Below are 26,916 nucleotides of genomic sequence, written 5' to 3' on the forward strand. Positions count from 1 at the left end.
ATCATCATTCAAAAAAAAAAAAAAAAGAAAACCAGATGTAGTATTTTTACAGCAAAATGTTCAGAAGGTACAATTAGACCAAAATTGTATTTGATTTTCAATCCAAAGCTCCAGTGCTGTTTTTTTTCTCCTCTGTGAACGCTCCGCTTGTCCTCAAAGCCTAGTCTTGACCGCTTCAGTTATAAATCTGAATAAACCAAAGCTGTGTGAAATTTATGACAAACCACATATCTGCTTTGTTGGAACGTAAATATCATTTCCCCACAACAACATTATTTCGCAACCAACCTGCATAGCAGTATCTAATTTTAATTTACAGCAGTCCTCTAACAGTGTTACAGCTCTGACAAACCAACATGAGGAATTAGCTGGCCAATGTCAAGCTTATTTCTCAACTCAGGGAAGGAAAATTCCAAGAGATGTCAAGAGCTATACACTTTTACTACTTATGAATCCCATTTTTCTCCTGCCTTGCCTCCTTCAGGTGACTTGCTGCCAGTATGTCTAATGGACATGTCAGGCCAGTGCACAGTCAACCCACACGCTTCAGTGCTCGGCGTTAACGGGGCAGGAAAATAATGGATATTCTAAGTGATATAATTGTGTGGCACACTCCGCAGCTGTATTTATCAGGCAGTGTAAATATGATAACTGCTTTTCAAAGCCTGAAGGTTGTTTTTCAAAACAACTTTTTGCTGATCCCGGCAGGCCAGTAAAATGACAAATGCATTGGTCATGGTTTAATACCACAGTAACCATCAAAATGTCAACATTTACAATACCACAACGCCGAGCTACCACCAGCACTGCTTACTGCTTGTTCTAATATCTGCTCTATATTATCTCATGCATATTGGTGGTGGTGGTTATCATTTTATGTTAGATTCACTGCCATTGTATAAAACTGTATGTTCCACAGTGAATCCTAAATATTCACATTTTTCTTGATGTTTAAATGGCCTCAAAGAGAACTATTTCAAGGTACTACTTCAAGTTCCAAACAGCTAGAGAGTCTTCTCTGACTAATGAATTGACTATTGGATTCAAAACAATTTTTCAATTCCACATAGAATTTTATAAGTAAAGGAAAGAAAGAATAAGCTGATGCACATGAACAGATATAAACCAGCCCTCTAGGATTGTTCTAGCAATATTGGTTCTTTGCTCTCTTTCTGGACTACAATGCAAATGGACCTTAAGCATAGATTGAGTTATATATATACATAGCACGTTAGTTAATATACAGGAAAAAATGTGCTGAAATAAGTATTTATAGGTTTGTACCATAGAAGAAAATTTAGGGGTTTTCTTTTACTGTAAAATTTCCCAAGTGATTTTATACATATGTGATTTTGTGTTTTTATGAATAAAGTAAACATTTTAGTGATGAACTGCGTCACCCGTGGTGCTTGCACTTGGCTCCACTGCAAAGCCATTCATTCATTATTTTGTTTCACTCTGATCCACCTGTATCAATGGCTCCTCCTTAAACACAATACTGCAATTAATTCTCATTGTATTAAAGCATTAGCCGGCCCCACAGATACTGCAAAACCAGCTTTCTTACAGAACTGTGACTCCTGATATTACTAAGGAATGTTAGTACTAATTTTCCAGGGGTTTCCTTGAATAATGGCAACAAAGATCCCCTAGAAAAAGTGTAAATTTTTAGCTGTCTTTTCTGCAACAAAGAAAATTCACCCCCAAATCTTTAGTGCTCCTTACCAGTGTTGTAAAAAAGTAGTGGTAGTATTCGGTCATCATTCCCATGGAGAGAATCTGTTGAAAGAGGTTGAAAGGTGAATGTACTTTACACCGGATGCTTTCAGTGTACTGCACTGTCTTTTGAAAAGCACGCGTTAATCTGGAACAATACATTACAGGTTATGAAAACTTGATTACAATAAAACCTACATTTTTCTTCAGGAGCAAAAAAAATCATAAGGTATTTAAATTATGCTTTTATCACCTCTGCTCAGGAAAGCGATTAAAGATTGCAAAACTTCTAGGACAAGAAAAATGACTAGCGATAACAAGGAGCTGATTTTTTAAAAGTGAAATTCTTTAGTCTGCAGTTTAGAAGTGTTACAAAGGAATTTACTGGCAGACAATGGAATTTGTAGAGAAAAGTGCTTAGAAGAGGGTTGTTTTTTTTTTTAATTCTGCATTACCATGTGAGAACAAGACACTCGGTGAGTACTCACCGAAGTAAACCAGAAAAACAAAAAGAAAAAAGCTTCTATAAACCCCTTTTGTTCCACCTGGGGAATGCAGGTCTGCAGGAGGCTGTCAAAACAACTGGTATGAAAGGATTTCTGGTCTGGATTAATTTTCTAGCGTCAGACCTTTTGAAGGTCTGCAAGGTAAGGATGGCATGTAAAGGCATACTGACTGGCCACCTCGGGCAGGAGAGGAAGAGTTTTTTTCCCCAGCCCTCACGTTGCAGGAAACTTCGAGAGGGATGGGGTTTTTCCCCTCAGCCTCTCTCTAAAAATGATTGGGAATTCTTACACAAAACACCCCTGATGGTGTACAGCAGGATTCTCTACAGTTTCAGCCCAGCATCACCTCCGCTCGTTGCAGCGTCCATGCACACTGTTACCTTTTTACCCTCTCTGGGATCTTGTGAGGAGGAGGAGGAACGATGAGCTAGGAAACTACCCAAGAATTCATTATCGTGATAGTAACACAGACAAAGGTTAAACATTATTCAGTCTTGATCGCAGTAACATAAGCATCTGCTATTAATAGTATTTTAGGACACGTTTAGCAGTGCCTGAATAGCTGTTTGAAAGACGACAGAAAATAGTATGATTTGGCTTGCCAAAATTCTCTTTCATGGCAAAAGCCTCTGAAAATCAGTTGTGTGACTGTGTATGGCAACTCCTCACATAAAAAAAGGCAAAAACCTAAACTTTCTAAGCTGCAGTAGATAATAAAACCAGCTCAGTGTTAATCACAAACAACCAATCCATTTCCAGCCACTAAAAATCAAGCCAGAAGGCAAGTATTTTATTGAAGTGCTCCACTGAATTTACATGTCAAAATTGCCTTTTTTATTTCTTATTTTATTAATCCTCTTCTATTCCATTTCTTAGAGTTATTTGATTACCTGTAGAAATGAGCAATCTAGCAATCCTGGAGACTGATGTTCCTTCCCTATTTACGCACAGAAAATGATATATATGATCAATGGAAACTTTTGTGTGCTGTGTTTCCCAGCTGACCCGGCTGGACGCAGTTCTGCTCCCTGGAGCTGTTGGATTTCTGTGTCTAAGGTCCCTGCTATGGGAAGGAGGTGCCAGTCAGGATTTTTATGATACAGGTCTCTTTTGAGCTGAAAGTGTATTGAAATAACCCAATTGCTTCACATGGGGCACATACCATAGGTTATACAAATGTGGTTGGAGCCCAGGTAGTCCTGTGTATGTCTAAGTTTATTTGGTCCTCTAGAGGATGTCTGCAGTTAGCCCATGGTGTTACATCAGTATGAAAGCATGTTCATAGTAATAAGTGTAAACAGGAGGATACAAATACCCAGATTTAAATTATTGATTCATTACAGTTTTAATTCTAGTTTGAGATAGAAGAGATGCTATCGAGTCATTGCACTTCTGTTAGCAGAAGATATAAACTGCAATCTGCCTGCATAGAAATAGTAAGACAATGGAGAATCAGGGCAATGCTAAGCCACATAATGCCTTAAAATACAGCTTTACATTAACTAGACTGATAAATTAACTAGAATTACAATAAAGTGTGTAGCCTGGATGTTTGGGAAGCATTATCTAGCTTGTGCTGCTGCAGCTACACTGCTACTGGGTAACCAGCTGGTTAATCCAAGGTAGCCTGGTTATTGCTTTCCTCACAAATCCAAGGATAGTAGCCTGAGAGGAGTGTTTGCCTCCTGAACACATTTCTGGTTAAAACTTTTTATGAGAATATTGATTCCCAAGTAATGCGCTATAAACAGAGCTGGAAGGACACACACATACCTGTGAATAACAATGATTTCACAAGTCATGCTACAGGATTGTCTTTGAAAAAAACCACAACAAACAAACAGAATCAAAAGCCCTGAAGACCAAAGGCAATTGCTTGTAAAAAGTGAGGTTCAGCCCGCAATGTTATCTGCCATAGCCAAGACACAGGTTGACGATGGCATTTGCTGGAAGGGTGCCATGGATTTGCCAAGGACCCTGCACCCAAAGGCTCCATGAGAGATGCTCGCTGAAATTCTTCCCAAGAAAGCATTGCAGCAGCCCAGGAAACCTTAACCAACATGTCACTTTTGTAATTTCTATATTAACAATGACTCAATTAAGATATGAAGATACAGATAGCTGGAAGGGAGCTTGTAAGTGGCACACACACATTAGCAATGTCCTCGCTTGGTTAAGGAACAAGAGTTGATGTTGGATCTGTCCCAGGCTGGGCCCTGATCTGCCACTGAGCTCTGCCCCCTCACTTAGCATTGCTCACAAGAACTGCCTTAACTGGTTCTCCTCCTCTCTAACAGTCATTGAAGATGATAATTACCTAACAGTTATACAGCACTTAGACATCACTGTGACACGTGAGTTAGATCTGTAGCTTGACCTAAATAGGGTGCTTTTTATTCATGGAACGTAAGGACTTTGTAATAATAACTTACTTATGTTTTAGGGTAACGTGGTCGCTAAGTAAAATTTCCTATGAGTGACAATTTAATCAAAGTACCAAATGCCCACTCTGGCGGATGGTATTAGGAAATCAGGAGATGAAGCCAAGTTAAAGCGAAAGAAAGAGGAATGCTGAGCATCATGCTGGAGACCCCAAAGCATTAATGACTGCCAAGCCTGAATGACTTGGATGCTCCTATTAGTGTAAATAAGAGAGTTACAAGGACTCATCTTCCACTGTGTGTTTGCAACACAGCAGGTACGGGGAAAGCAGCTTCTAGGAACTAGCAGGAGCAAGACAATAATAAAAGCATGTTAGGAGCAAAGACTCCTTTCAGGTTGGGACACCTCTGAGGTACCTTGCAGAGCAGCTGCACAGGCTCTTCCCACAGAGCAAGTGTTCTCCCCACTGGAGAAAACGAGCACAGCAGCCCAGAGGAGAGAAGGGAAGGCAGCAAGATTGGTTTATGCATATATAGCTGCCCACAACTGAATGAGATTTCATTACACATTCCTATTTAAATAATTTTGTATGTAATTATTTAAATAATTATGTTTCTGATATAAATGTCCTATTTAAATAATAACAGCTTTTACTTACTGCGGAACTTAGATGAATGTAAACTAGTGAAACCAGGCTAAAATATTCTCCATTCTCCTTGTAGATCTCCTATCCATCCTACCCTGTATAAAATCTGTCCTTCAACCAAATTCAGATATGGTTGCATTATGGTTTATCTTGGCAAACAGGATAAAGACATTTCCATCTCTAATTATCCATTTCAGATCAGAAGTTTTGGCCTTGTCTTTTGCAGATCTATACTTTTAGCAGTGGGTCATGAACTGTAATGTGGATCTGAAAAAGTATCAGTGGTCAAATTATATATGGCAAGCTGACGTAAACCGGATAAAAGGACTCTGTCTTATATCTGTAATTCTCTTTGGGTGCCCTATTCCTGGCTTGCATCATATCCCAGCTCCAACCTGCAGTTCTTTATCTTGTAAAAAAAATCACCGCCTCATTTAGAGCTGGTGTCAGTCTTCCTTCAAGGCAGGCTGAAACCAGAATGATGGTGAAGCATATTAGTGGGAACTGCATTAAATACTTTGCTTGCTTTCACTTTGCATTTTCCTCACTCATGCTATTATTTAATTTCCTCGCTATTAAATGAATGCATTTCATTATCCAATTAATTAGTACCACCACTGTTTTCTAAGCCCAGGAAGATACACCATAACAAATAAAAGCCCCTCTGCCTCCTTGCCTCTCAAGTGTTCAATATAAAAAGTTTATATTGTGCTTACAGTGCTACCCAGGACTCTATGTAGACAGCTTTACTTGGACGTGACTTAACTCAGTGGAAATATGCATCCTGCTCAGGCACAGCAGCGGTCCAGCTGGAGTGGTATAGAGTTCCTCCGACGTGGACATGAGCCATGTCAAGAAACAAGATATATTCTGTAAATACTTTGCAAGTATTGGAGTCCAGCTGGAAGCAAGGGCCATAGCAATAGGGCAGGACAAATGTGTTGGCCCAGTGTCCCAGTCAGCTGTAGCTGGCTCCTTCTGCTTCCTGAAGAGATCCCAGGGAGCTAGGGCAGCAGCATTACCTTTCAAATTCCAGCACGGACATCATCTCACAGTACCAAGACTGAAAGCACTCTTTCAGTTTGAAAGTCTACTTGCATTTGCACCACCCAGTGAATCTTCCAAGGAAGCAAAGATCAACTCCACGTGCAAGATGTAGCATGGATGGCACTGTGCTGAATTTATGTAACTAGTTTAGCTTTCATCTAGATGGCACAGCTAACAAGAACAGAGAGGCAGAGGTCTCGGCATAGTGCAGCTATGACATTGCACAGCAAGGATCCCAAAAGACTGTACTCTGATTTATAGCCCGTGCTGCTGTATCTTCAAATCTCAAAATAAAGCTTCCAAGGCAATGGCCACATTTACTTCTATAGAGACCCATGTTTATATTTGGGAACTGGAGCCCATTTCAGGATGAATTACCCCGCCATACCCTTTCTGTGCCCATGGTCTTTACTGATGTCTTAACCCATGCACGCCTTAGGGACCAACGCTCTTGCCATCTGATGCCATTCAGCAGTAACCAGGTGGCCAGAAAAGGATGTCCCCCCATCGACAACCCCTTTATAAAATCAGTAAGAGAGAAGAGAACCAGTGAGGTGCTTCTCACCCTGGGGCTTGGGGGGCATCTGGGGGTATCTGCTGCTGGTATTTCTCCAGCAGCAGTGAGAACAGAGCTAATCCTGCCTTTTCTTAGCAGAGAGTGGGCTTCAGCCTAGCTGTCGAGTTACTAGAAGGAACTGAAGTTTTATATTCTCACATTTATTATTGTACCTAGAATGTATACTATGGTGACACTTAGTTTTCATACTTCTGTAGGAACTGAATTAATTATTTTGCTCTCTGTCTGTCACATAGCGAAAGTGAACATAGAAGTCTTTATAAAAAGCTCTGTGAGCGTCCTAAACCTGATTAAATATACAGTACATTTCATAAAATTTATTTTAGACGTGTGGAGGAAGGAGCAGATAATTCAAGGCTAGTAGCAACATAATTATCAGAGATGAGTTTGCCTAGCAGTAAAATCTATGTCAACTGTTGGTGTGTTAGAAGAATAAATTGAAGGTTAACTATAACAACCTAACCTCTTGAACTAAGTTCCTTAGACAAAAAGGCAATATCAGACTAAATACAGTATGTCCAGGATATATTGGAAGATTTGTGCATAAAACAGATTGCAGTTTGCAATAGCCAGATTTAACTGACTTGTGGGATTGCTTACCAAGTCTAGACAGCGCACCAAATCTCTGCCCACAAAACATTTCAGGTAAATGTTGTAACCACCAGATTTTTCCTTAAGAAGCTGTTTCCAACCTCCTTGTGTAAGGAACTCAATCCTGCTGGTCTTAGGCAAGTTTGGAGGGTGCCTTACTGTCTCACACTTTTTCAGGGATATCTATTTTTAGACTTGGAAAGGAGAGAGATGCTAGGCACCCGCAGAGCAGGACAGACAATGCTGGAGTCAAACAGGGATGTTCCTACAGAGCTTAAGCAGATCCTGACTGGGACTTTGGAGATCACAATTTTACCCTAAGAAGCCACAGCTGTGCTTAGCTCCTGCTTTTGGCATCTAATTATCTACTAGATCTCACTCCTTGTCAGATGATTTGTTCAGTCTTCATGAGCTTTAAAGCTCTAGCAGCCAAGATTTTCAAGTAGACTATGGGAGTGACAGACCAGCTGCAACTTTTTCCATTAGCTCTGCTGATATGGTACGTCTTATTTGAAAACCCTGCTGGGATAACCTCCCAGTTCAAGTCATTCTGGAATATCCTGATCCCTGGGGAGCGGGTCACTTTAGGCAGTGGAGCTGCTGGTTTTGGTGGTTACCTGGTACATGCAACAGAGCTGGAAAATTCCCTTAGCTGCCGTGCGCCGGTCGCATGAGGTTACCAACCCTTGTGAGGGAACGCAGGGAGAAAATTCAAAGTGACTATTGGAAAAGGCAGCAATTAATAATTATACTTTCCTCTTGTTCCTTCCAGATCTGGGTGAGGAAAGGGCCCGGGCTCATTAAGCTGGTCAGGAACTGCGAAAGCCTGGGCTCTCTGCAGCATGTCAGAGAGAAGGGGAAATGTGTGAGTTTAGGGAATAGGTTATTCAGCTGTGTGCAGGCTTTGTATTTTGTTTAAATTAGGTTATTGATTTGCCTGTTCTTGTTGCGCACAAGGAAGTGTGGCTCAATGGCATTTTAGTTGAAGCTATAAATAAGCAAAAGATAGTCTTGTTTAAGAGAAGAAATCTGTCTTTTGTGCTGTTTTGTAAACAAAAGATTGAAAGAAGCAAGTGAAGAGGTTACCTCCCCTGGTCTCACAGTGGCTGGGTCAGGTAGCTCCACGCTCCCAAACACAGCTCCATGTGCCGACACTTTCAGGGCATAATTCTAGATGTGCTAATCCTTTTGCTCCCAGAAAGAGCTTTCGGGCGTCCCTTGCCCTCCCTCCCTGGGAAGCAAGCTGTGCCACAGCCAGTGCACCCTGAGCGCTGGCCGGAGCAGCCCCTGCTTGCAGCGAGAGCCATTGCTGCTGCTGCTGCCGATCCCAGTGGCACAGGCATCGCTGGAAGAAGGGCAGCAGATTTCCTGCCCTGCCTGTGCCTTCAGCTTTCCTTTTGCCTTTTGCCGCTTTCCCAGCATGGGTGAGGCTTGAAGGAGGTGAGGGGATGCTGCCCGCTGGTGCTGGGGGTTTGTCCCAAGGAGATGGAGCAGATCCTGGTGCAGAGGGGGCACCCTTGGGCTTGGAGAGGGGGAAATGCAGCCCCTTGTGCAAAACTTTTAGGGGGAAACCCATGCAGGCTTGGAGGGTGAAAAGAACGCAAGAACCGAGCATAAGCAATGGTGGGTATGTCCCTGTGTGGCCCTGCTGCATTTTTAATCTGTAAAATACCCTCCAGAACCCAACCCGCTACAAATCTCCACTTCCTCTATTTATCTTCTCCTGCATGGGCTACTAAACATCTACTACATTGTTGTAAATACAGTAGGCAGACAGGAAATTGTTGCTTTGGGGACAGGTTTAGGTGACTGTTGGCTCTGATTCCTGCTCCTGTTAGGAATCTTACATAAGTTAACAATTACATGTATTTTTCCCATAAAATCTATTGGATCATTTACAAAGTAAAAAATATTCTCTACTAATATTTCAGAGTTATCTTAAAATAATTTCTAGAGTATTCTCTTTAATATCTTTTTCCATTCAGTGTAAAATTATATAAGGGTTTGTGTGTGCAGTGATGAGAATGTGAACCGTGGTACTTCATGCAGCTAACCCACAATCAGATGAGTCCCACTTGAATTCAGAGCCCTCCACACCTTCACATTTCACAGCTGCCTTTGACAGTGAGGAACTTCAACACCTGAGTTACTGCTGCCAGCATCCAGATTCAGCCACCGAACTACCTCATATAAAAGCCATTTTCCCTTTTTTTCTAGCCTATATTTATGTTGCTTCCTTTCCTGCAGCTCTGACCCACAGGTGTACCTCTCCTAATTTTCCTCTTTTCTCCCACACTGCCATTCACCATCCTCCTCTGAGTTTTTAAGGCATTGCAGAGCATTATCTGTATCTGCAGCCTGTCAGTTGTCTCCCTGATCCATTTCCCACACAAACTGTTCTGCCACTTTGCCCGGTCTTAGTGCATCTTTTAGCACTTCCTCTTCTTCTTTTGACACTAAGGTTTTTTGGGGTTTTTTTTTTTTTTTTCATTCTCAGCCTGGTACATTTGAAGCTTTGTGCCTCCTGCAGTGTGCCAGATACACGTACTTTCTCCTTGCAGATCCTTGAAAATTTGTATTGTCAGTTTAACTCTTCCCCCACAAATCTCATTTTGGAGAAGCTTGTTCCTGCTGGCATGTTTTGATGCTTTTGGACAGCCCTACGGGGAGCAGAGTGAGGGGACAGCAGCTCTCCTGTCCACCCCCCTTTCCAATTTCTGTTTGCTACAGTGCTCCCTCCATCACATGAGAGAGCAGCTGTATGATTATGCACCCTCCCCTTGCTATTCCCTCACATTCCCAACATCACGCCTGCATCTGGCCCTGATGTAGCTTAAATATATAACTTGCACCAAAAAAATCCTAAAATTTAGTACAGGCCAACTTTCCTGACAGCAGTAAATCTAACTCTACTCGTTCATGGGACCGTGTATGCTGCTCTTAGCTGTAGTGCATCTGATTTAGGACACCATCCTGGAAGTCCTTATTCACTGGACCAAGATTCTCCAGTCTGGAGAGGATGGTTTCAGGCTCCACAGACTAATGCAACCGGCAAGTTGTCTTGCTTACTTTGATATGAATGCCAGTCTGCACAACTTAAATATTTCAGCAAAACATTCTGGAATGGAAGCACAGATTTTAACCTTTATGGGACAGCCCATATCTGCACATTTAGATCAGTGGAACCTCTCTGGTGGTCTTCTGGGATCAGCGTTTCCCATCAGACAGACTGACAGTAGAAACAACAACCAAAAAAGGAAAATGTCATTCACAATGTATTGCTTGCTTGGAATTATTGTCTATAGGTCAATGAATTGCAGGAGCCAGTGCTTTAGACTTTGATTGTCTAGAAATACATAGCAAGTGACAACAGTAAATTCTAATTTACACCACTCTTTGTGTGCCCCTAGTAACGTCCCAGCCCATTAACATCAGGCTTTGTGGTGTTTGTCCTTGCCTTGTGTGGCTGTCCAACTCTCACGCTTAGGTCAGGGCTATGTCAACCCCTGAACAATCGCCTCTCTTCCTGTTTTAAAGTACACGTTTTTCTTCTGATACTGTCTCCGTTCCATCTTCTTGCTGTACCAGAGTTTAAAATGTAATGAGGTAGTGCCAGCAGACCAAATCTTGCTTTGTTACAGGGATGTGAACGCAAAGTTACGCTCTCGTCTGCAGTGGATTAATACCCTGTTGTTGCTGCAGTCAGCACTGAGCCTGATGTGCAGCCTCCGTGGAGGCAATAGCTCAACGTGAGCCGCTCCCTAAGCACTCCAAAATAGGCTCTTTCAGTTCTTGTGGGGAAGACATAAAAACTCTATTGATTAAACCAGGACAAGCTAAAATAAATGCAACAATCTCCCTAGTGAAGCAGAACCTGCAGTATTAAAAAGAAATATATATTTCCTTCTGCAGGGTATCTGTGGGCTTCTCTTCAGCCATCAATACTGTTGCTGGCCCTTACGGCTCTGCAAAGCCCTGAAGTCTTGTGAAGCGCTCAGATGCTGCTGCACATTCTGTAACAATTTCTGTCCCTGGTATTAACAAGCCTATAGCCTAATTGGTAAATGCATTGTTTTACTGTTTCCCAGCAAAGGAAAACCAGAGTGGCTGACAACTTTCAGGATACAAAATGAAGGTCGTGCTTTTTCACCCCCTTCCCCTTACCTGCTTAAGGATTTCTGCTGCCGTTTCATGTGAGCAGTCAAATATCACGTAGAACTCCTTGCCCTTCTTCATCTCCTTGAGTAAAGGCCTGGCGTCTTTATTCCCAGACGGCAGTTGGCGGATTTTGATTTTAATGTTGTATCTAGAAGGGGCTTTGATGAGCTCTTGCAGGCGTATTAGACCTGAAAAATTATATGCAATTATACAACTAACCATTCTGTACAATGAGTATTTATTGTCACTTAAACAGCGTCTCTTATCAGTCCCAACATATTTCACACACCCAAAGGGTAGTTGTTAGCTTCATATTTGCCAGCCTCCTAACTAATATTGTTATAATAACTTTTCCTTTTCATGGTTATACTTGCCTTCAACATCTAAATATTATGAAACATATTTTTAATTAGTTTACTACAGGATATGTTTGTATTGAAGCTATATTGATACAGTTTATTGTAAAAAGAATACAGTGCTTCTTCCTCGGCAGCTAATTATTATTGCAATATTAAACAACAAGAACATAGAATTGAAGAAGCCTCCTGCCTAATGTCAAGCATGAGCAGACGACAGGAGATAGAGGGAGAAAAGTGTTCAATGGCCAGCACCTCCATTGTGGCTCACATAGAAGCCAGTGGTTTGCCTGAGTGGCACTTACCAATAATTACCCCTAATAGCCATCCATATGGCTTTCATTGTCCTCATTTCAGCATACATTGCAATGCCCCAGAGAAGGAGCCTTAAATTTTTCTTATCATCAGTTTAGAGACAAAAAGCCTGAAGGCATCGTGACTTGCATAAAGTCACTCAGCAAGTCTGAGAATTTATAAAGAACTGGAATATTTTGAGATCCAGCTCTACGTCTGTAAACACAAGAACATGATTTCTAAGACCACGTCTTTGGCTGGTACAGATTTACACGGCTTATTTGAAGTCAGTGGAGCTCAACCAGTTGAAGATTTGTCCAAGTATTTAAACACAGTGCAATTCTACTAGCTAATTCAGCACTCCTATGTAATTTGTACCGCCTCCAAAACCTAAGTAAGATAGTTAAGAGTTCTTTGAGGTGTGTGATTACAGTGTCTTTCTCATTATCCATGAATGTAATTTACCCACAAAAAACTTCTGATCTCCTGCTGAGTGAAAGTAAAAGGCTGCCTTAAAAATATGCATAACGAGAGAGAGAATACAGGCAAGAAGCACTTCTTGAACAAAAATCAAACAAATTATTAATATGAAAAAACTCATCGCTCTCCTGCTGAGAGTGGATATCTATTTGTCTTGTGCGTGAATGTCCTTGGCTGAATGGTCCAATGGTACATATAAGGCAAGATGAAGCATCCCTACTTCTTCTGAGGTTAGCGAGTGATTGCTATGTTGAGGACTGTTGGCTTTCATTCAAGTACTGGCAATGTGTTTTGAAAAAACTAATCTTTCCCTCCGCCTGCAATGCTGGGTCTGTTCTTTGCAGGTTTTCAAGTATCAACAATCAATATAGAATATTAAGCATTATAAGTATTCAAATGTAAATTACTGCACGCACTGTGAGATTGGAGCCTGGCTGGAAGCCAGCCTGTGTAAATATGAAACAATTTGAGCTCATTATTATGAGAATGGGGCACATGCTTCCAACACTAACAAGTAGGGGAGTTTATGTAATCTGGCTGTAAAGCTGTAGCTTGGTTGTACCATGCAGTCAAGCGTTCAGCCCTTGACTGCAGTGTCTCGGCCACTATAACAAACGGCGACTCTAAGAGGTAAAACTGAGATTTGGGAGGGAGAGTCCAGCATGCAGAGAACCTTGCATCTTATCCACAGCTTCAGACTGAGTACTGTTGTTTCTCTTTCCAGCAAGAAAATTACTTAAGTGCAAGTGTGGTGAAGAGCAGAAGAAAAAGATTTGCCCACCCACCTTCCACCTTGGGGGAAGGAAAATGCTGTGTGCCTTAAAATATCTACTTGAGACTTGAACCTTGCACTTCCCATCACTTCCTACTACCGCATGAAGCGAAGGTAAAGCCTAGCTATAGTGTACTGAATAAATCAAAGAAGCAGTGAAAAGAACTGCAGTTATTTTTCTGGAGGACCAGGCAAAAGCGTGAATCAACTGACTGCCAGTATAATTAATAGCACAGGGGAATAACCATCAGTGTTCTCCTTCTTCTTCCTCCTGCTCAACAAATCCAAACCCTTGGACATGATGCCACCAAGTCTTGAGTTGGGACAAATCTTAAATGTGAAGTGCCTAATCTGACTCGTGGGGGGGGATGAGGAAGGCCTGGGCAAGTGCAGTGCTTAGGATAGTCACTTTTCTCTCACTTGGTGACACCATCCGGAGCTTAGCCTGAAACAGGCAGAAGGGATCACAGACTGCCCATGAGGTTGGGAAGGAAGTAGTGGCCAAGCTGGGAAGGGCTCAGAAGAGACATATCCTGGGCATCGGCCCCCTCTCTGCAAAGTGATGTCACCTGAACAGCGACACAGGACTGCGCTGGAGCAGAAACTTGGGTAGGAAAGATGTTGTAGAGTCTGGCCAGGTGGAAGCTGCGGTGGCTGAGCACGAACTGTGAAAGGCCTGGAGAAAGCATTAGCCAGTACTATTGAGAGGAAAGGTTCAATTTAGGGCTTCGAAAAAAAATCTATAAAGATGGAAACCTACTTGTTTCACTAAGTTTCTTGGCCTACTGTGTGTATTCTGCTGCTTTTAGCCAGCCATCTAAACGCTTTCCCCTTTTCCTTTGGAAACAGGGTTGGGAATTTTCTGTATTGTTGAGAAAGCATCTTGTGGTCTCTAACCTTGATCGATGCAGTAAGCTTTGGGGTTGGATTCCAACTTCAACTAGTGGTTTGATCAAGAGAAATTATTTGGTCTGACACTTGAGTAAAATGTTAAAATATGTGAAAGTCTTCAAATATTTTATATAATTTCATGATCTCTAGAACTACTGCAAGTTCTATGTGATGTATTTAGGAGTTCAAACATGCCTAACGTAAACACAATATTCCAACAGGCAATTAATCATATACATTGGCAGTAAGCGTGGTAGTGTGTATCAGTAGAAAGTGTTCAACCCCCATTTCCTCTTCTTTAAAAAAAAATATAAAAAATTAAAAAATGTATATGTAATTCAGCCAGACTTAAAATTGAAGAAATGCTTTTACTGCTTTGGGAGAAAGTACTCCTTTTTATTAGAAAACTGTGTTAAGGTTAGCAAAGTTAGATGTCTCTTGTAGCCACAAGTTCAAAGAAAACAAATTTAGTAAGAACTCAAATTCTGCCCTGTGCAAACGAGTAAAACTAATATGACAAAAAGGTTTGTTTCCCCTGAGCCTTAAACAAATGCTGGGAGAGCAGGCTAACAAGTGGGGAAAGTCAAGGATTCTTACCGAAGATGAGGAATGTGATGTAGTTGCCCTTCTCAGCACCTGGTAGGTTAAAATTATTGAATTCAGGGAAGATAGATCAAAAGCAGAGTCAAACCTGCACTGAAGGCAGTGTTATTCCTTTTGTTTGAGTTGTTGATAACTGAGACAAAGTCACGTGTCTGTTACAGATCAATGTGCCACATAACAAAGTGCAAAAGTGGGACGTTGGAAGGGATCTATTACAAATCACTAAATTAAACCAGAGAACAGTATGTCTACCCAGTTCTAGCATGTGGAAAGATAAACCATAATTTATGGCACCTAAGTTTGGGAAATGCATGCTCGATGTATCATGCAGTCTATTGCAAGGCTTCGTTAGATCATCTTTAATCTTCAGGAGACAATTTTCTGCCTTACACAAAAGCATTGCACTTGATATAAATTAACTCGTTTTTAACACCTTGCTGAAAAATTAAGATGAATTAATAATCAGAACAAAGGCTGATTATGGACTGAGGACTATGAACATAACGTAGATTATGCTTAATATGGAAAAAAGGAGCACAATCTCAGCCTGAAAAATAAATACATTTGCTTAGGAGTCTTATTTTTCCCTAGCATTGGAAAGCTACAGGCATTAATGAGCAGGATGAGAATTCCAGAAAGAGGACACTATAAGATGTTTAAATAAATATTTACTTTGTAGCCAGAAGCCATTAATTTATTATCAAGAAAGATTACTTTGGCTGAAAGTCCATCTTTCAATGGCACAGTAAGGACAGCAATTAGCAGAAAAAATCAGCTGCAGTGTGCTTTATTATTCTTATTTATATTGAAGTCTAAGAGACAAGAGGGTACTTCCTGGTCCAAATGTAATTTTTAGCACTATTGGTTGCAGGTTTTCTAGACCTGCTTTTATAAAATTTGCTTATCATTGACAGTCCTATAGAGTCCACCCAGTAGATTACTAACACTCAACAACTAATCTGATAAATATTGGAACCCTGAATGAATTCTAGAAGATTGGAAAAAAGTGCTAATGTTTTACCAATATCAGAAATGGTATGTGAGAGAACACAGAACACCTTACCCCAGGGTAAGCATGGGACAAGCTAAGAGAAAAGCTGATATGGTAGTAAAATGCTGAGGAATGGAAACTTGGGACTATAATTAAGACAGATGTTAATCTGTCAAGGGAAGACGGCTCTGTATCACACCAAGTGCCCTTGTTTGGTGTTACAAGTTCTGTTGACACAAGTAGCTTCCTAGATGTAAAGCACTTGCCCTTGGGAGGTGTCCATCTTCACTTATCGTACAACCTGCTCATGAAAAATGTGGGACTATAAAATAATAATTTGCCAGATCTCAAAAAGCAGATGTAAATGAGAAAGCCTTATTAAACAGCGGAGGTCTGTGAAGGCTCGTGCTAAGCTGTTCAGATATTTGTAGTGCTCTTGTCTCTGTACGCACTCCAAAATCATTGACTGGAAAAAAGTTATAGCTGAAAAAATTTGGATGACAAAAACTGGCAGCATGGTAAATAGTGTTTGAGGTAAGGAGGGTAGGCACAAGTGATTTGGATCATTTGGAAACATGAGCTCACTCAGATGAACTGTGTTTTTTAACATTGCTCAGTCCAGACTGGTAACTGCATTTCTGTCAATGGCTGTGTCCACGCAGCAGTGAAAACCATAACTGCAGGAGGTGGGCAGCTTCAGCCTGGCAAACTCACACGGTACGTGGCCTCCGTGCTGGAGCTGGCCATGATGGCACGTGGGCTTGGAGCAGTGCTGTACTGTGAAGGAGGAAAGCAGGATTTTCCACACTTAAACTTCAAAATAAACTCTTAACCTGGAGCAGGGCTAATCTCAACCTGACTAATCTGGGTATGGGTCATTGGAAGTTCACTGTTACAGCTATGAGTTCATTGTTTTGGAATAAAGCTGCTCTTCATGTACAATTAGTGTCTAGGAAAAAAATAGGTTAATATGGGGTTTTTTTCTTGTGGTGTAACAATGTCAAACATGAGAGATGAGAAATAAAAAGAGCTTGAGCTAAATGGCGTCACTCTAACCCAAAATCCAAAGACTATTTATATTGATCAAAGTTGACCCGTTTGCTTTTCTGAGTCCAAGTTAATAAGATGATTGATGATTAATTTACTTTCTAAATATCTCTGCAAATGAAGTCTCTTTAATATCGGTCATTTTTGTAACTGAACACGTACACAGCACTTAGTGTTTTGGAATGCTAATTTGATAATAGGGTAGGCTGAAAAAGACCTCTACTTGTTTATCCATGAGCATATTTTGGCATGCAGTGCTAGGAGCCCAGCAGAAATCCTGCTAAGCTAGACCATCATAATGGCAATGCAAGAAGACTGCTGCAGTACGCCCAGCCTGACTTGTTCTTTCTCTTCTGCCTCCAGCCCTGTGGTGTACTCTCTGACTCCAAGGTGAGCAGAACATTGGCACTGAAACCTGCCTCTGGGATCCAAGAGGAAACATGCTTCTTTTGTGCTATCAACAGTGCAGAAATAAAACAACATTTTTAGCATTAAATTGAGTTGGGGGTGTGTGTGTGTGTAGCAGAATTCTGTCTTTCAGACATGTTTTTGCAATGTGATTTTAAAAGGCATGATTTTATATTTATCTTTTTTTTTTTTTTTAATACTTCCTTTAGAGGCTTAAGGAGATGCCTGAGCTCATGGCTCATCCAGGTTTGTTTTATGCCATTATCAAAGAATCAATTTAAATGTTACTTGCACATCTGTAGAGGTCTAGAAGGTGCTATATTTCTGTGGGCAATGGGAAGAGAAAGGGGAATGCGAGTTTCAGAGTGGGGTTGACAGTGAAGTGCTTAATTTGCACCAATGATCACTAATGCACAACAGGATTTTTTCAGAAATGCATATGGTTCAGCTACACCTTTACCATGAAAAGACAGTGTTGAAGGATAGTGGTCAGAGTTTACAGTGGAATAACTGTCAGCGTAAGATTTATTTAGTTGGCTCTATTTTCTTCATCTCTACAGATATGGTGTCTCCAAGAAAATCTTTTCTGCTGCTTAGAATGTGCCCTTACCTGTAACTTTGTGCCCTGCAAGAAACAATCAGTTGCGAGGCTTTCCTGTGTTTTGACAGGAGAGCTATAGACTTCTCTGAGCTTTTAATGGTTTGTTTACAAGCAAACCTTTTCTTGTGAAGCCAGATCATGGACCATGACTGAGTCTACACTGCAGGAGAGATTACCTTCTGTGCAGTCATGCTTGGAATAAATTTTGGGGTATAATCCTGCCAGATAGGACTCCTTCTGAGACCAGTTTATGTATGCAGTTCTCTCAATGACCAGAGCAGTTAACACATTTCTCAGAAACAGTATCTTCCCACTCCAGTGAGGGAAATGGCACTGCCTGAAATATTTTGGCTGTTGGTACGATATATGCTACAGGGGTAGAAAGCTGGAGAGGGACTTTTTACAAGGGCGTGTAGCAATAGGACAAGGATAATGGCTTTCAGCTGAACAAGGGTCGATTTAGATTAGATATTAGAAATAAATTCTTCACTGTGAGGGTGGTGAGACACTGGCACAGGTTGCCCAGAGAGGTTGTGGAGGCCCCATCCCTGGAAGTGTTCAAGGCCAGGTTGGATGGGGCTTTGGGCAACCTGGTCTAGTGGAGGGTGTCCCTGCCCGTGGCAGGGGGGTTGGAACTGGATGGTCTTTGAGGTCGCTTCCAACCCAAACCATTCTGTGATTCTATGATCCTGTATGTAAAGCCTAGATATGTAAAGATACACAATAGTAGCTTGGACTTCCTTATAACATTGACACTCTTCCACAGTCTCTCTGTATTAAAAAAAAAACAACTTAGTCTCCGATAAGCCTTTAAATCACTTGGTCCCAGGAATTAGTGCATTATTATCTTCTGTAGCTGTTGTTCTGTGAATAAAAAGGGATGTGTTACAGATATTGATTGTCCATAGTATGTCACTGGACGGCTAAGACTGCTGTGTGCCTCAGGGGGAGGTTCTTGTCACCAAGAATGAGTGATCTTCTCTAAGTTAAGAATCCCAAGCTAGAAACATTTATACAAATTGCAACTTTCAGATACCCAGCTGACAAGTGAGTTGACTGTTTCTGAGACAGTTTCAAGGAACAAGGCAGTCTCTACTTTAAAAATGCTGCAGCTTGAACTTTTGGGTTGTAGATGCATCCCTTTTAAGATCAATGCCTCATTGAGAGGGGGAATCCCTAATCAGTCCCACACTGGAATATTTATCAGTTTGAAGCTGTGTTATTGGTTCCACAAATAGGAAGCAAAACATGACTGAATATTCAGAATCCGGGAGCTACCTCCTGGTGACTTCTTAAGGTCTGATGAAGTGAATAGCTTTCCAAAAGCTACAGCAGCAGCAGGATAGCTGCACCTTCCAAGATGTTTTTCTTCTATGTCCTGGGGATAACTGCTGTAAGTATGCCAAACTGAACTATCACAGGCACTCTCTCTCACAGAATTTATTCATTTATGGACATTAATAGAAGTACATGACCTGCAGTGCACCAGTACTACTTACCTGTGCTGTCTTCATACACTACTGTTACTATTTTCCAATTGTAGTACAGTACAAGATCCAAAACTGCTCTGCTGATGGCTGCATAGTCTGGATAGAGGTTGATATAAAACGCATCTTTGTTATCCACTGTAGGGTGCTTCCATCGGGTCTGAATATGTGGGACTTCAAGTGCATTGCAAATGGACTGCACTGCACTGACCGAGGAGCTGTGGGAAGGTCCGAACAGAGCAGCTACACCAAGAGCAAGCTGGTCGCATGCTGAGGGGGAGAGGAAGGGAGAGGAAGAAGCTGTTAGTTGGCAAAAGCAAGTAACTTGTGTGATGTTTACTGAGATCGTTTATTCTCCATCCATCCCCATAATTTCAAAGTGAGAATGCGTAACCACGTTGTGCCTATTTGCAAATGGTTCATGAAAATGGCTTTGCTGATTAGCATTATATCCTAGAACCTGCTTGCTACAAATAAAAACCAAAACAACTTCTCTGCTTGTTACCTTCAGATCACATTGATTCCTAAATTGCCTTTTTCAGAATGGCATTATCCTGGAGAAACCAGAAGCTTTCTGGCTACAGGCTTGCCAAAGGGACGTCACATGAATTAAGTTTCATGGCAGCGTGTCAGGAAATATGTTCATGGAGTCACAACAAACACTATATGGATTCCATCCGTGACTGGCAAACGTCTACCAATGTGAATTACTTTCATTTCAGGCTACTGAAGGAAAATAAACAGTAAAGGGCGCTATAATTCATGGCGCTCCATAATCTGTGTTTACAAAACAGGCAGTAAAGCCTAAAGCCCTCAGTAATGACACAGAGAAATAAAGAACCAACACACACTGACATTTTAATACCTTTCCAAATCAGTCAAATGCTAGTATCAACAAAGGTTTCTTTCTCCTTGTGCCTATATCTCAGCCAAAAGAATCCCTCCTGTAGGTGTCTTAATTTTTCTTTCCCTCCCATGTCTTTTCATGTAACAGACAGAAGATGAAGTAATATTAATTATTTTTTCCATTAGTAAAATTTACTGCAAATGTTTCTAATAAGGTTTATCGACTAGGACTGTACAGAGTTGCAATGCTGTACTCTTTGTAAGGTAGTTCTTTGCGGGAAATTTAGAAATTATTGTGATTGAGTGAAAGCACAACTATAGGCTGGACGGACAATGCATTGAGAGCAGCCCTGAGGAGAAGGACTTGGGGGTGTTGGTGGATGAAAAGCTCAACATGACCCAGCAGTGTACGCTTGCAGCCCAGAAAGCCAACCATGTCCTGGGCTGCGTCAAAAGCAGTGTGACCAGCAGGTCGAGGGAGGTGATCCTGCCGCTCTGCTCTGCTCTCGTGAGACCCCACCTGGAGTACTGTGTCCAGCTTTTGGGGCCCCAGTACAGGAGAGACATGGAGCTGTTGGAGCGAGTCCAGAGGAGGGCCACGAAGCTGATCAGAGGGCTGGAGCACCTCTCCTATGAGGACAGGCTGAGAGAGTTGGGATTGTTCAGCCTGGAGAAGAGAAGGATCTGGGGAGATCTAATTGCGGCCTTCCCGTACCTGAAGGGGCCTACAGGAAAGCTGGAGAGGGACTGGTTACAAGGGCATGGAGTGATAGGACAAGGGGTAATGACTTTAAAAGAGGGTCGATTTAGATTAGATATTAGGAAGAAATTCTTCACTGTGAGGGTGGTGAGGCACTGGAACAGGTTGCCCAGAGAAGCTGTGGATACCCCCTCCCTGGAAGTGTTCAAGGCCAGGTTGGATGGGGCTTTGGGCAACCTGGTCTAGTGGAGGGTGTCCCTGCCCATGGCAGGGGGGTTGGAACTGGATGGTCTTTGAGGTCCCTTCCAATGCAAACCGTTCTGTGATGCTATGATTCCAAATACGAAGTACACAAACATCCACAATGAGCAGAGATTTTTTAAATTAATATTTAGCTCTCTGATAGTAATAGAATATGACAGAAAATCAATTATTTTCTGTTTTCAGTCTACAAAGGAGTGTTTTACAGACAGCATAAAATGCACAGGTTTTAATTCAGAAGCCTTCCTAAAGGATCACAAGTTTCAAAGTGCAAATTGCATAAATAATATCAATAATTTATGATGAGAAGAAATTTGTATTGTCTGCATGGATTCCTTGCATGTAGATTTACAAAAATACTTATAATGAACTCATTCCTACAGATTAAATGGAGAAGGTACTTTCACAATAGTCTCAGAAGTGATTCTTACTCTACAGAGAATCTAAAATCCTATCTAGTTTGGATTATATGGATTATAAATCCAGCATACTTGATTTTTAATAGCATATAGTTCCAGCATATATCTGGTACTTGAAAAAGAATGCAATAAACACAATTAAAGCTATTTTCAATGTTCTTTGAAAGTGTTCTCCTTTTTTCCAATCTTTAGTAAGAAACTGAAGTACCACAAGTAGAATTTAGTAATTTAGATGTTTGAAAGGTGGCAGGTCACCAGCATTCTAGCATGATTCGTGAAGCATGTTTATTTTCCAGCCTTCATTTCCCTTATAGCAGACACATCTTTTGCCTTATAGCAAGCATACCTGGTACCATTTACAGTGACAGATGTTATAGTGAACTGCAAAGCACATCTGAAAAGTCTTAGCAACTTATGGGTCTTTCTCCAGGCTTTTCTCTGACTTGTTTGAGTGAGATTGTGTGCACACCACGTAATTCCAGGAACTAGATTGCTGTATATAAAATTTTATCAAACTTCAAGGTTGCCTCCTAGAGGTGAAGGAATACATGGTGCTTAAGGAGAGTTGTGACTTTTTTCCCCTTTCTGTTTTGGTCTACAAGTAAATTAGATGCAAGTAAATTGGACCCTAATTTTCCCTCCAAGAAAAATAAAAGAATAGGCAAAAAAATTCCAAACTTGTCCACTCCAGTTCTTATAGTTGTCTATAACAGAGAAATTTACTTCTGTCTCTAAGCAACTGAAGTGTTAATATTTCAGGACAGGGAAACTACTGGCTTCTGTTGTTTAAAGTGCAATAGAAAAAATTTGTTATGAATAATAGATAACTGTGTGTGTGTGCTAATTATGGGTTGTGACATCCCACTGTGCTCCCTGTTAGTCCATGATGATTTTCTGCAGAATTCCAGGTGGCAAATCTATTTTTTGGAAAGAAAAATGGGTTGGACTTGCCACCTTCCATCTGGGGCTCTTAGCATGCAGACAGGATGTAGGTGTTTTATCAAAAAGTAGATGACAAGTCCAAGTCCAGCTTAATTCTTAGCTCAAATAACTTTGAAAGATGAATTTTATGTTACCATTCACATACACGTTACAATCACAGCAAAAAAGGAGACCAGGCTGGAAAGGCAGTATAGAACATGTATGTTACTGACACAGTAATTGAGATAATTACCTCTTCTCGAGGCTTCAAAACTATCAAAAAGGTTAATTCTCTGGATGTCATAGGTTAATGTGGTATTAGGCATCAGTGTTCTGTTTCTATTAATGTTGGTGACTGCAAACTTGAAAGCCAATTCTTCAATATTAACAGGTTCATTTTCCACAGTTTCGAATATCCCTCCTGTTGAAACAGAGATAAATGAGAAGTATTATTCACCTCTTCATCGCTGTACATAAAAAGAGAAAAATAATGAGCAATAATAATCTGAGTGTTCATAAAGGAAAACAGTTAAAATTGCTGTTAAAAGCACTACAGCAAAAGCATATTGCATCATTAGTTTTTATCTACAATGTCCTGTAAGTTAATTCAATATTATGAATGTTGCTTAGACAAACATCTGTGAAAGATGATGCATGTTTATTATTCAGGCTTTTCAAAGTAAAATTTTTAAATGCTTGTAAAACTTCCATCAAGTTCCTAACTAATGAAAGTAGTGATATTCATAGGTCTTGTTCCCACTGCCCCGATCTAATCGATGTTTGGAGATGAAACTTGGATGCGTTGGAGATGTTTTCTGAAGTGTTTCTGCAAATCTTGGCAGCACAAGATCCACATTCAGAAGAGACTTAGAAGCTTGAGTAGAAATGGACTGAAAGTTTCCACTCAAGGTCTGTGTCTTAGTAGGGCTTTGGGTTTTTATAAACTTCAGGCAACATTGTTTGTCATTTCTGTTTGCTCAGGGATAGGCGATTATTTTTACTTCTTCAAAGATCATTGCTGAATGAACTGAACTTGTTGATACAGAACATCGCTGAGCCACACACTGTTCCCACAGGAGATTTCACCTCTGTGCTAAAGCGTTGAGTGATGTCTCCAGTGGTGCAGTTTCTAACAGTACCATCATGGAACTGGTTTAAAAGTCTCCTTGCAAGGACAGTGCTGGATCTAGCACAATCGCTCTCAACTTCCTATCATTCCTCTAGACTCTTCTTCCAACATCTGTTTTGAACTATTTGAACCAAGAGGTGTTCCAACCCATTCAGTGCAAATCCAGCTGGGCAACTGCTCTTCGAGTGCTATTCAACTTGTCAGAAATTATTTTCTATCCTTCAAACTGAAATGTTACATATTTCTTGTTCCTTTTTAAAACAAATGAGGTGACTCTGAGCTTTTCTTTAACCTGGAAGCATGTTTTCCAGAAGAGGACCTGTAAATAACCAATCTGAATTTTGGAAGCATAATGAACTTTGGCATAAATTCGGAGATGGGGAAGGTGCCTCTGTTTCCAGTCAACAGGCTGTCCCACTTATCCTGGGATGTCTACTCCCTCTAGCCTCTAGAGACTTTATTATGCCAACAAACACATTCAGACTGTCTAGGAGCATTGGGATTTGATGAATGCATAACAAACACAGCTAATTTGAAAAAAAATAGCTCCTTTAAACAGCAATCTCCAGCTTCAGTACTTGATTTTGCAAGTATAATTTACTCATTTAGTGCAAGTCACTAGAGAATACTTTGGATTTCTCAGTTACATATTTTTGCATTTCCCCATGTGAAATTCGAGCCCTAGATATCGCTTTATATTTTCTGAGTATCAGAATGTATTCAGCTAATGCCCTGCAATCTCTTGCAATTTTGATGTCACCAATGTAGGAATAGTGTAGTCATTAGCTGACAATCAGGAAATGGGAACACAGTGGAATTAAAACCTGTTTCGAATTTTAACTCAGCAATGAAAACACTGGAGGCTATCAAACTCAAGTTGGCAATGCAATCTCTAGCTACTCCAGAATGCGCAGCATTATATTCTCTCTCGAGCCCATACGTAACAATACCTTAACGTGACTTAAGCAATTTGCCAACTTCAGCAATTTTCTTGTTCACTATATGTATTTCTCATTATTCTATGTATGCATTAGAACCTTAAACACTTTCTGATTTTTTCTCTCCCTCAGAAAACATACAAGTGATTACAGGAGACTGTGACACACAAAAATAGCTGGGGAAAGTTTGAGTTCTGGTTTTTGGAACCAAATATAAAAACTCACATGGAATGCTAAGAGTCAGTAGGATTTTTCAGATTTGCAAACTATAGGATCACCAGAAGGGAAAAAATCTAAAGCCTGTTCTTTCAGATCCTATAATTCCTCATCCCAATGACGATACCAACAAGTTTACTACTTTTCTGGTTAAACAAAGTTTGCTTTCCCTCCTTTCACTTGCGGAAGACAAGTGTTTTCAGTTAGCTATAATACCAGATTAGTCTTGGGCCAGCAAGATACAACTGTTATGTTTTGCTTGGACCCCTACTAGAATTAGCAGAACATTTTGTCATAAGGCAAGGTGGATGTCACTGAGTATAATGGATAGCCTGAGATAACTATTTAATAAGACAGGGTGACCACCAGCTCTCCCCACTTCCAATAGGATGAGTCACTTACCATTTGACCTTGGCAAAAAGTCTTCTCCATCTTGGAAACTATTATTGTGCTGTGCCTGTATTACTTTCTACTTTTTTCCTTTTTTTTTTTTTTTTTTTAATTAAAACAACTTAATTCAACCACCCTTGAGGTAACCTTCATACCTATGCATACACAAGTGCTTTCTCATTCTAGGACTAGAACTTTTTCCAGACCTCTAATCAGTTGCCTATTAAATGGAGGTTAATTTTAATTGATGTATATCCATTAACTATTTATACTTCATCAGCAGAATTTTGCAGAATTTTTGCTTGGTCCCCTTTAAAAGAGAGTAGAAGCTCACTAGGCAGAGGGAAGGGGTAGGGGGAAAGGAGGAGTGATAGAAAGAGTGAAAGTTTTGCATGGAAGTGTTTCCTAAGCAAACTAATCAAAACTGCACATGATCTATCACATACACTTCAAATGTGTTCAGATAGGTCTCTCTGAAAGTCAGCTGTATAATCAATAACTTGGTACCCCTTCAATATATTTTCCAGGTTCCTTTTGTACACGTTAACATAGCAGCAAAGCACTTACAGATAAATTTGGTTACATTCTTCAATTTGCTGGTGAAATACTCTGGGTTGGTCTGAGTAAGAACAGGACAGATAGTCAAGAGGTTCATAAATTTACAGAGGAAATCTCATTCAGCTGAACTGGAGATGCTGAATAGGGCACCATTTAGAGTCTGAAAACTCATGCTCCCCACTCTCTGCTAGGATAGGGAAGTTCTGATACCACAATATCATTCTTCCAAGTCAGTAAATGTTTACCTGACTGACTGTTCTCCTTATTAAACCCTAAAGAAAGCACAAGGAGTGGTGCCCTGCTGCCCATGAACAAAGTCCATGAGATAGTTTATGGAGGAAATCGTTGCTTACTGTGAGTGAAGTTTGGGATAGTTGCATTGTGAAAAGTTCGAACTTTTCTGTTGGGACTTATGTGTGCAAAAAAGAGTTGAATCAGCTTATAAATTTGCATCACAAACAAGCCAGCAGATAAAATCTGGCTGGTCCATGCTGTAGTGTTTTCATCCATGTATCTTTAATGAAATCTAGCAATTTAGTAAATAGTTTCTCTTCTCCCGTGTTCTGATGACTGACAGTCAGGCTTAGAATTTGTTGTAAGGTCCAGGTTAAAAGAGAAATAGCTCAGTAAGTGACAAGTTTGATTAAGAACCGGTTTGCCGGATGATTCATTTAAATAAAGTAATTACTGTACAACATTTTAAAAATAAATTAACCACAGGATTCTACAAGGGAAGGGAAAAAAAAAAGAAATCGATGTTAACTCAAGATATAAATGATGCTCCAGAAACAAGGCTATTATTGCTAAGCATGAAAACAAGCATTGGCTTTCATGGTAGGCTGCTGGTAGCACATACATGGGACAAGGCTTAAATTTTTGAGTCCTCCCTTTCACCTCCTTCCCCTCCTCCCCAATTACTCAGCCAGATAGTGAATCCACTGCAGCAGCTTTGGCCGGCCAAAGGCTGCTTAGTCCTGGTCAGTGG

At 40.7% G+C, this 26,916-nt stretch overlaps 1 protein-coding gene and 1 long non-coding RNA gene across 7 annotated transcripts in view; one reads left to right on the top strand and one right to left on the bottom strand.

Moving 5' to 3' along the window:
* LOC129197572 (uncharacterized) overlaps positions 1-19,828 on the top strand; it is a 30,460-nt gene extending 10,632 nt beyond the window's left edge. Inside the window, exons 3-4 of the long non-coding RNA XR_008574345.1 lie at positions 13,478-13,639; positions 19,698-19,828. This is a non-coding gene — a long non-coding RNA (uncharacterized LOC129197572). The remainder of the gene's footprint in view (positions 1-13,477; positions 13,640-19,697) is intronic.
* The window catches only part of GRIK1 (glutamate ionotropic receptor kainate type subunit 1), a 170,680-nt gene that overhangs the window by 57,515 nt on the left and 86,249 nt on the right, over positions 1-26,916 (bottom strand). For all 6 annotated transcript variants that reach the window (XR_008574344.1, XM_054806112.1, XM_054806129.1 and 3 more), the window contains exons 2-5: positions 22,954-23,121; positions 19,566-19,823; positions 11,630-11,811; positions 1,726-1,779 (exon numbers count right to left, since the gene is read on the bottom strand). Coding sequence is in view for 5 of the 6 variants with exons in the window: in XM_054806112.1 (XP_054662087.1) it covers positions 1,726-1,779; positions 11,630-11,811; positions 19,566-19,823; positions 22,954-23,121 (662 nt within the window). In the remaining variant the exon portion in view is untranslated. The remainder of the gene's footprint in view (positions 1-1,725; positions 1,780-11,629; positions 11,812-19,565; positions 19,824-22,953; positions 23,122-26,916) is intronic.

Source organism: Grus americana, chromosome 1, assembly GCF_028858705.1.
Source record: "Grus americana isolate bGruAme1 chromosome 1, bGruAme1.mat, whole genome shotgun sequence".
In the NCBI taxonomy this organism is placed as follows: Eukaryota; Metazoa; Chordata; class Aves; order Gruiformes; family Gruidae; genus Grus; species Grus americana.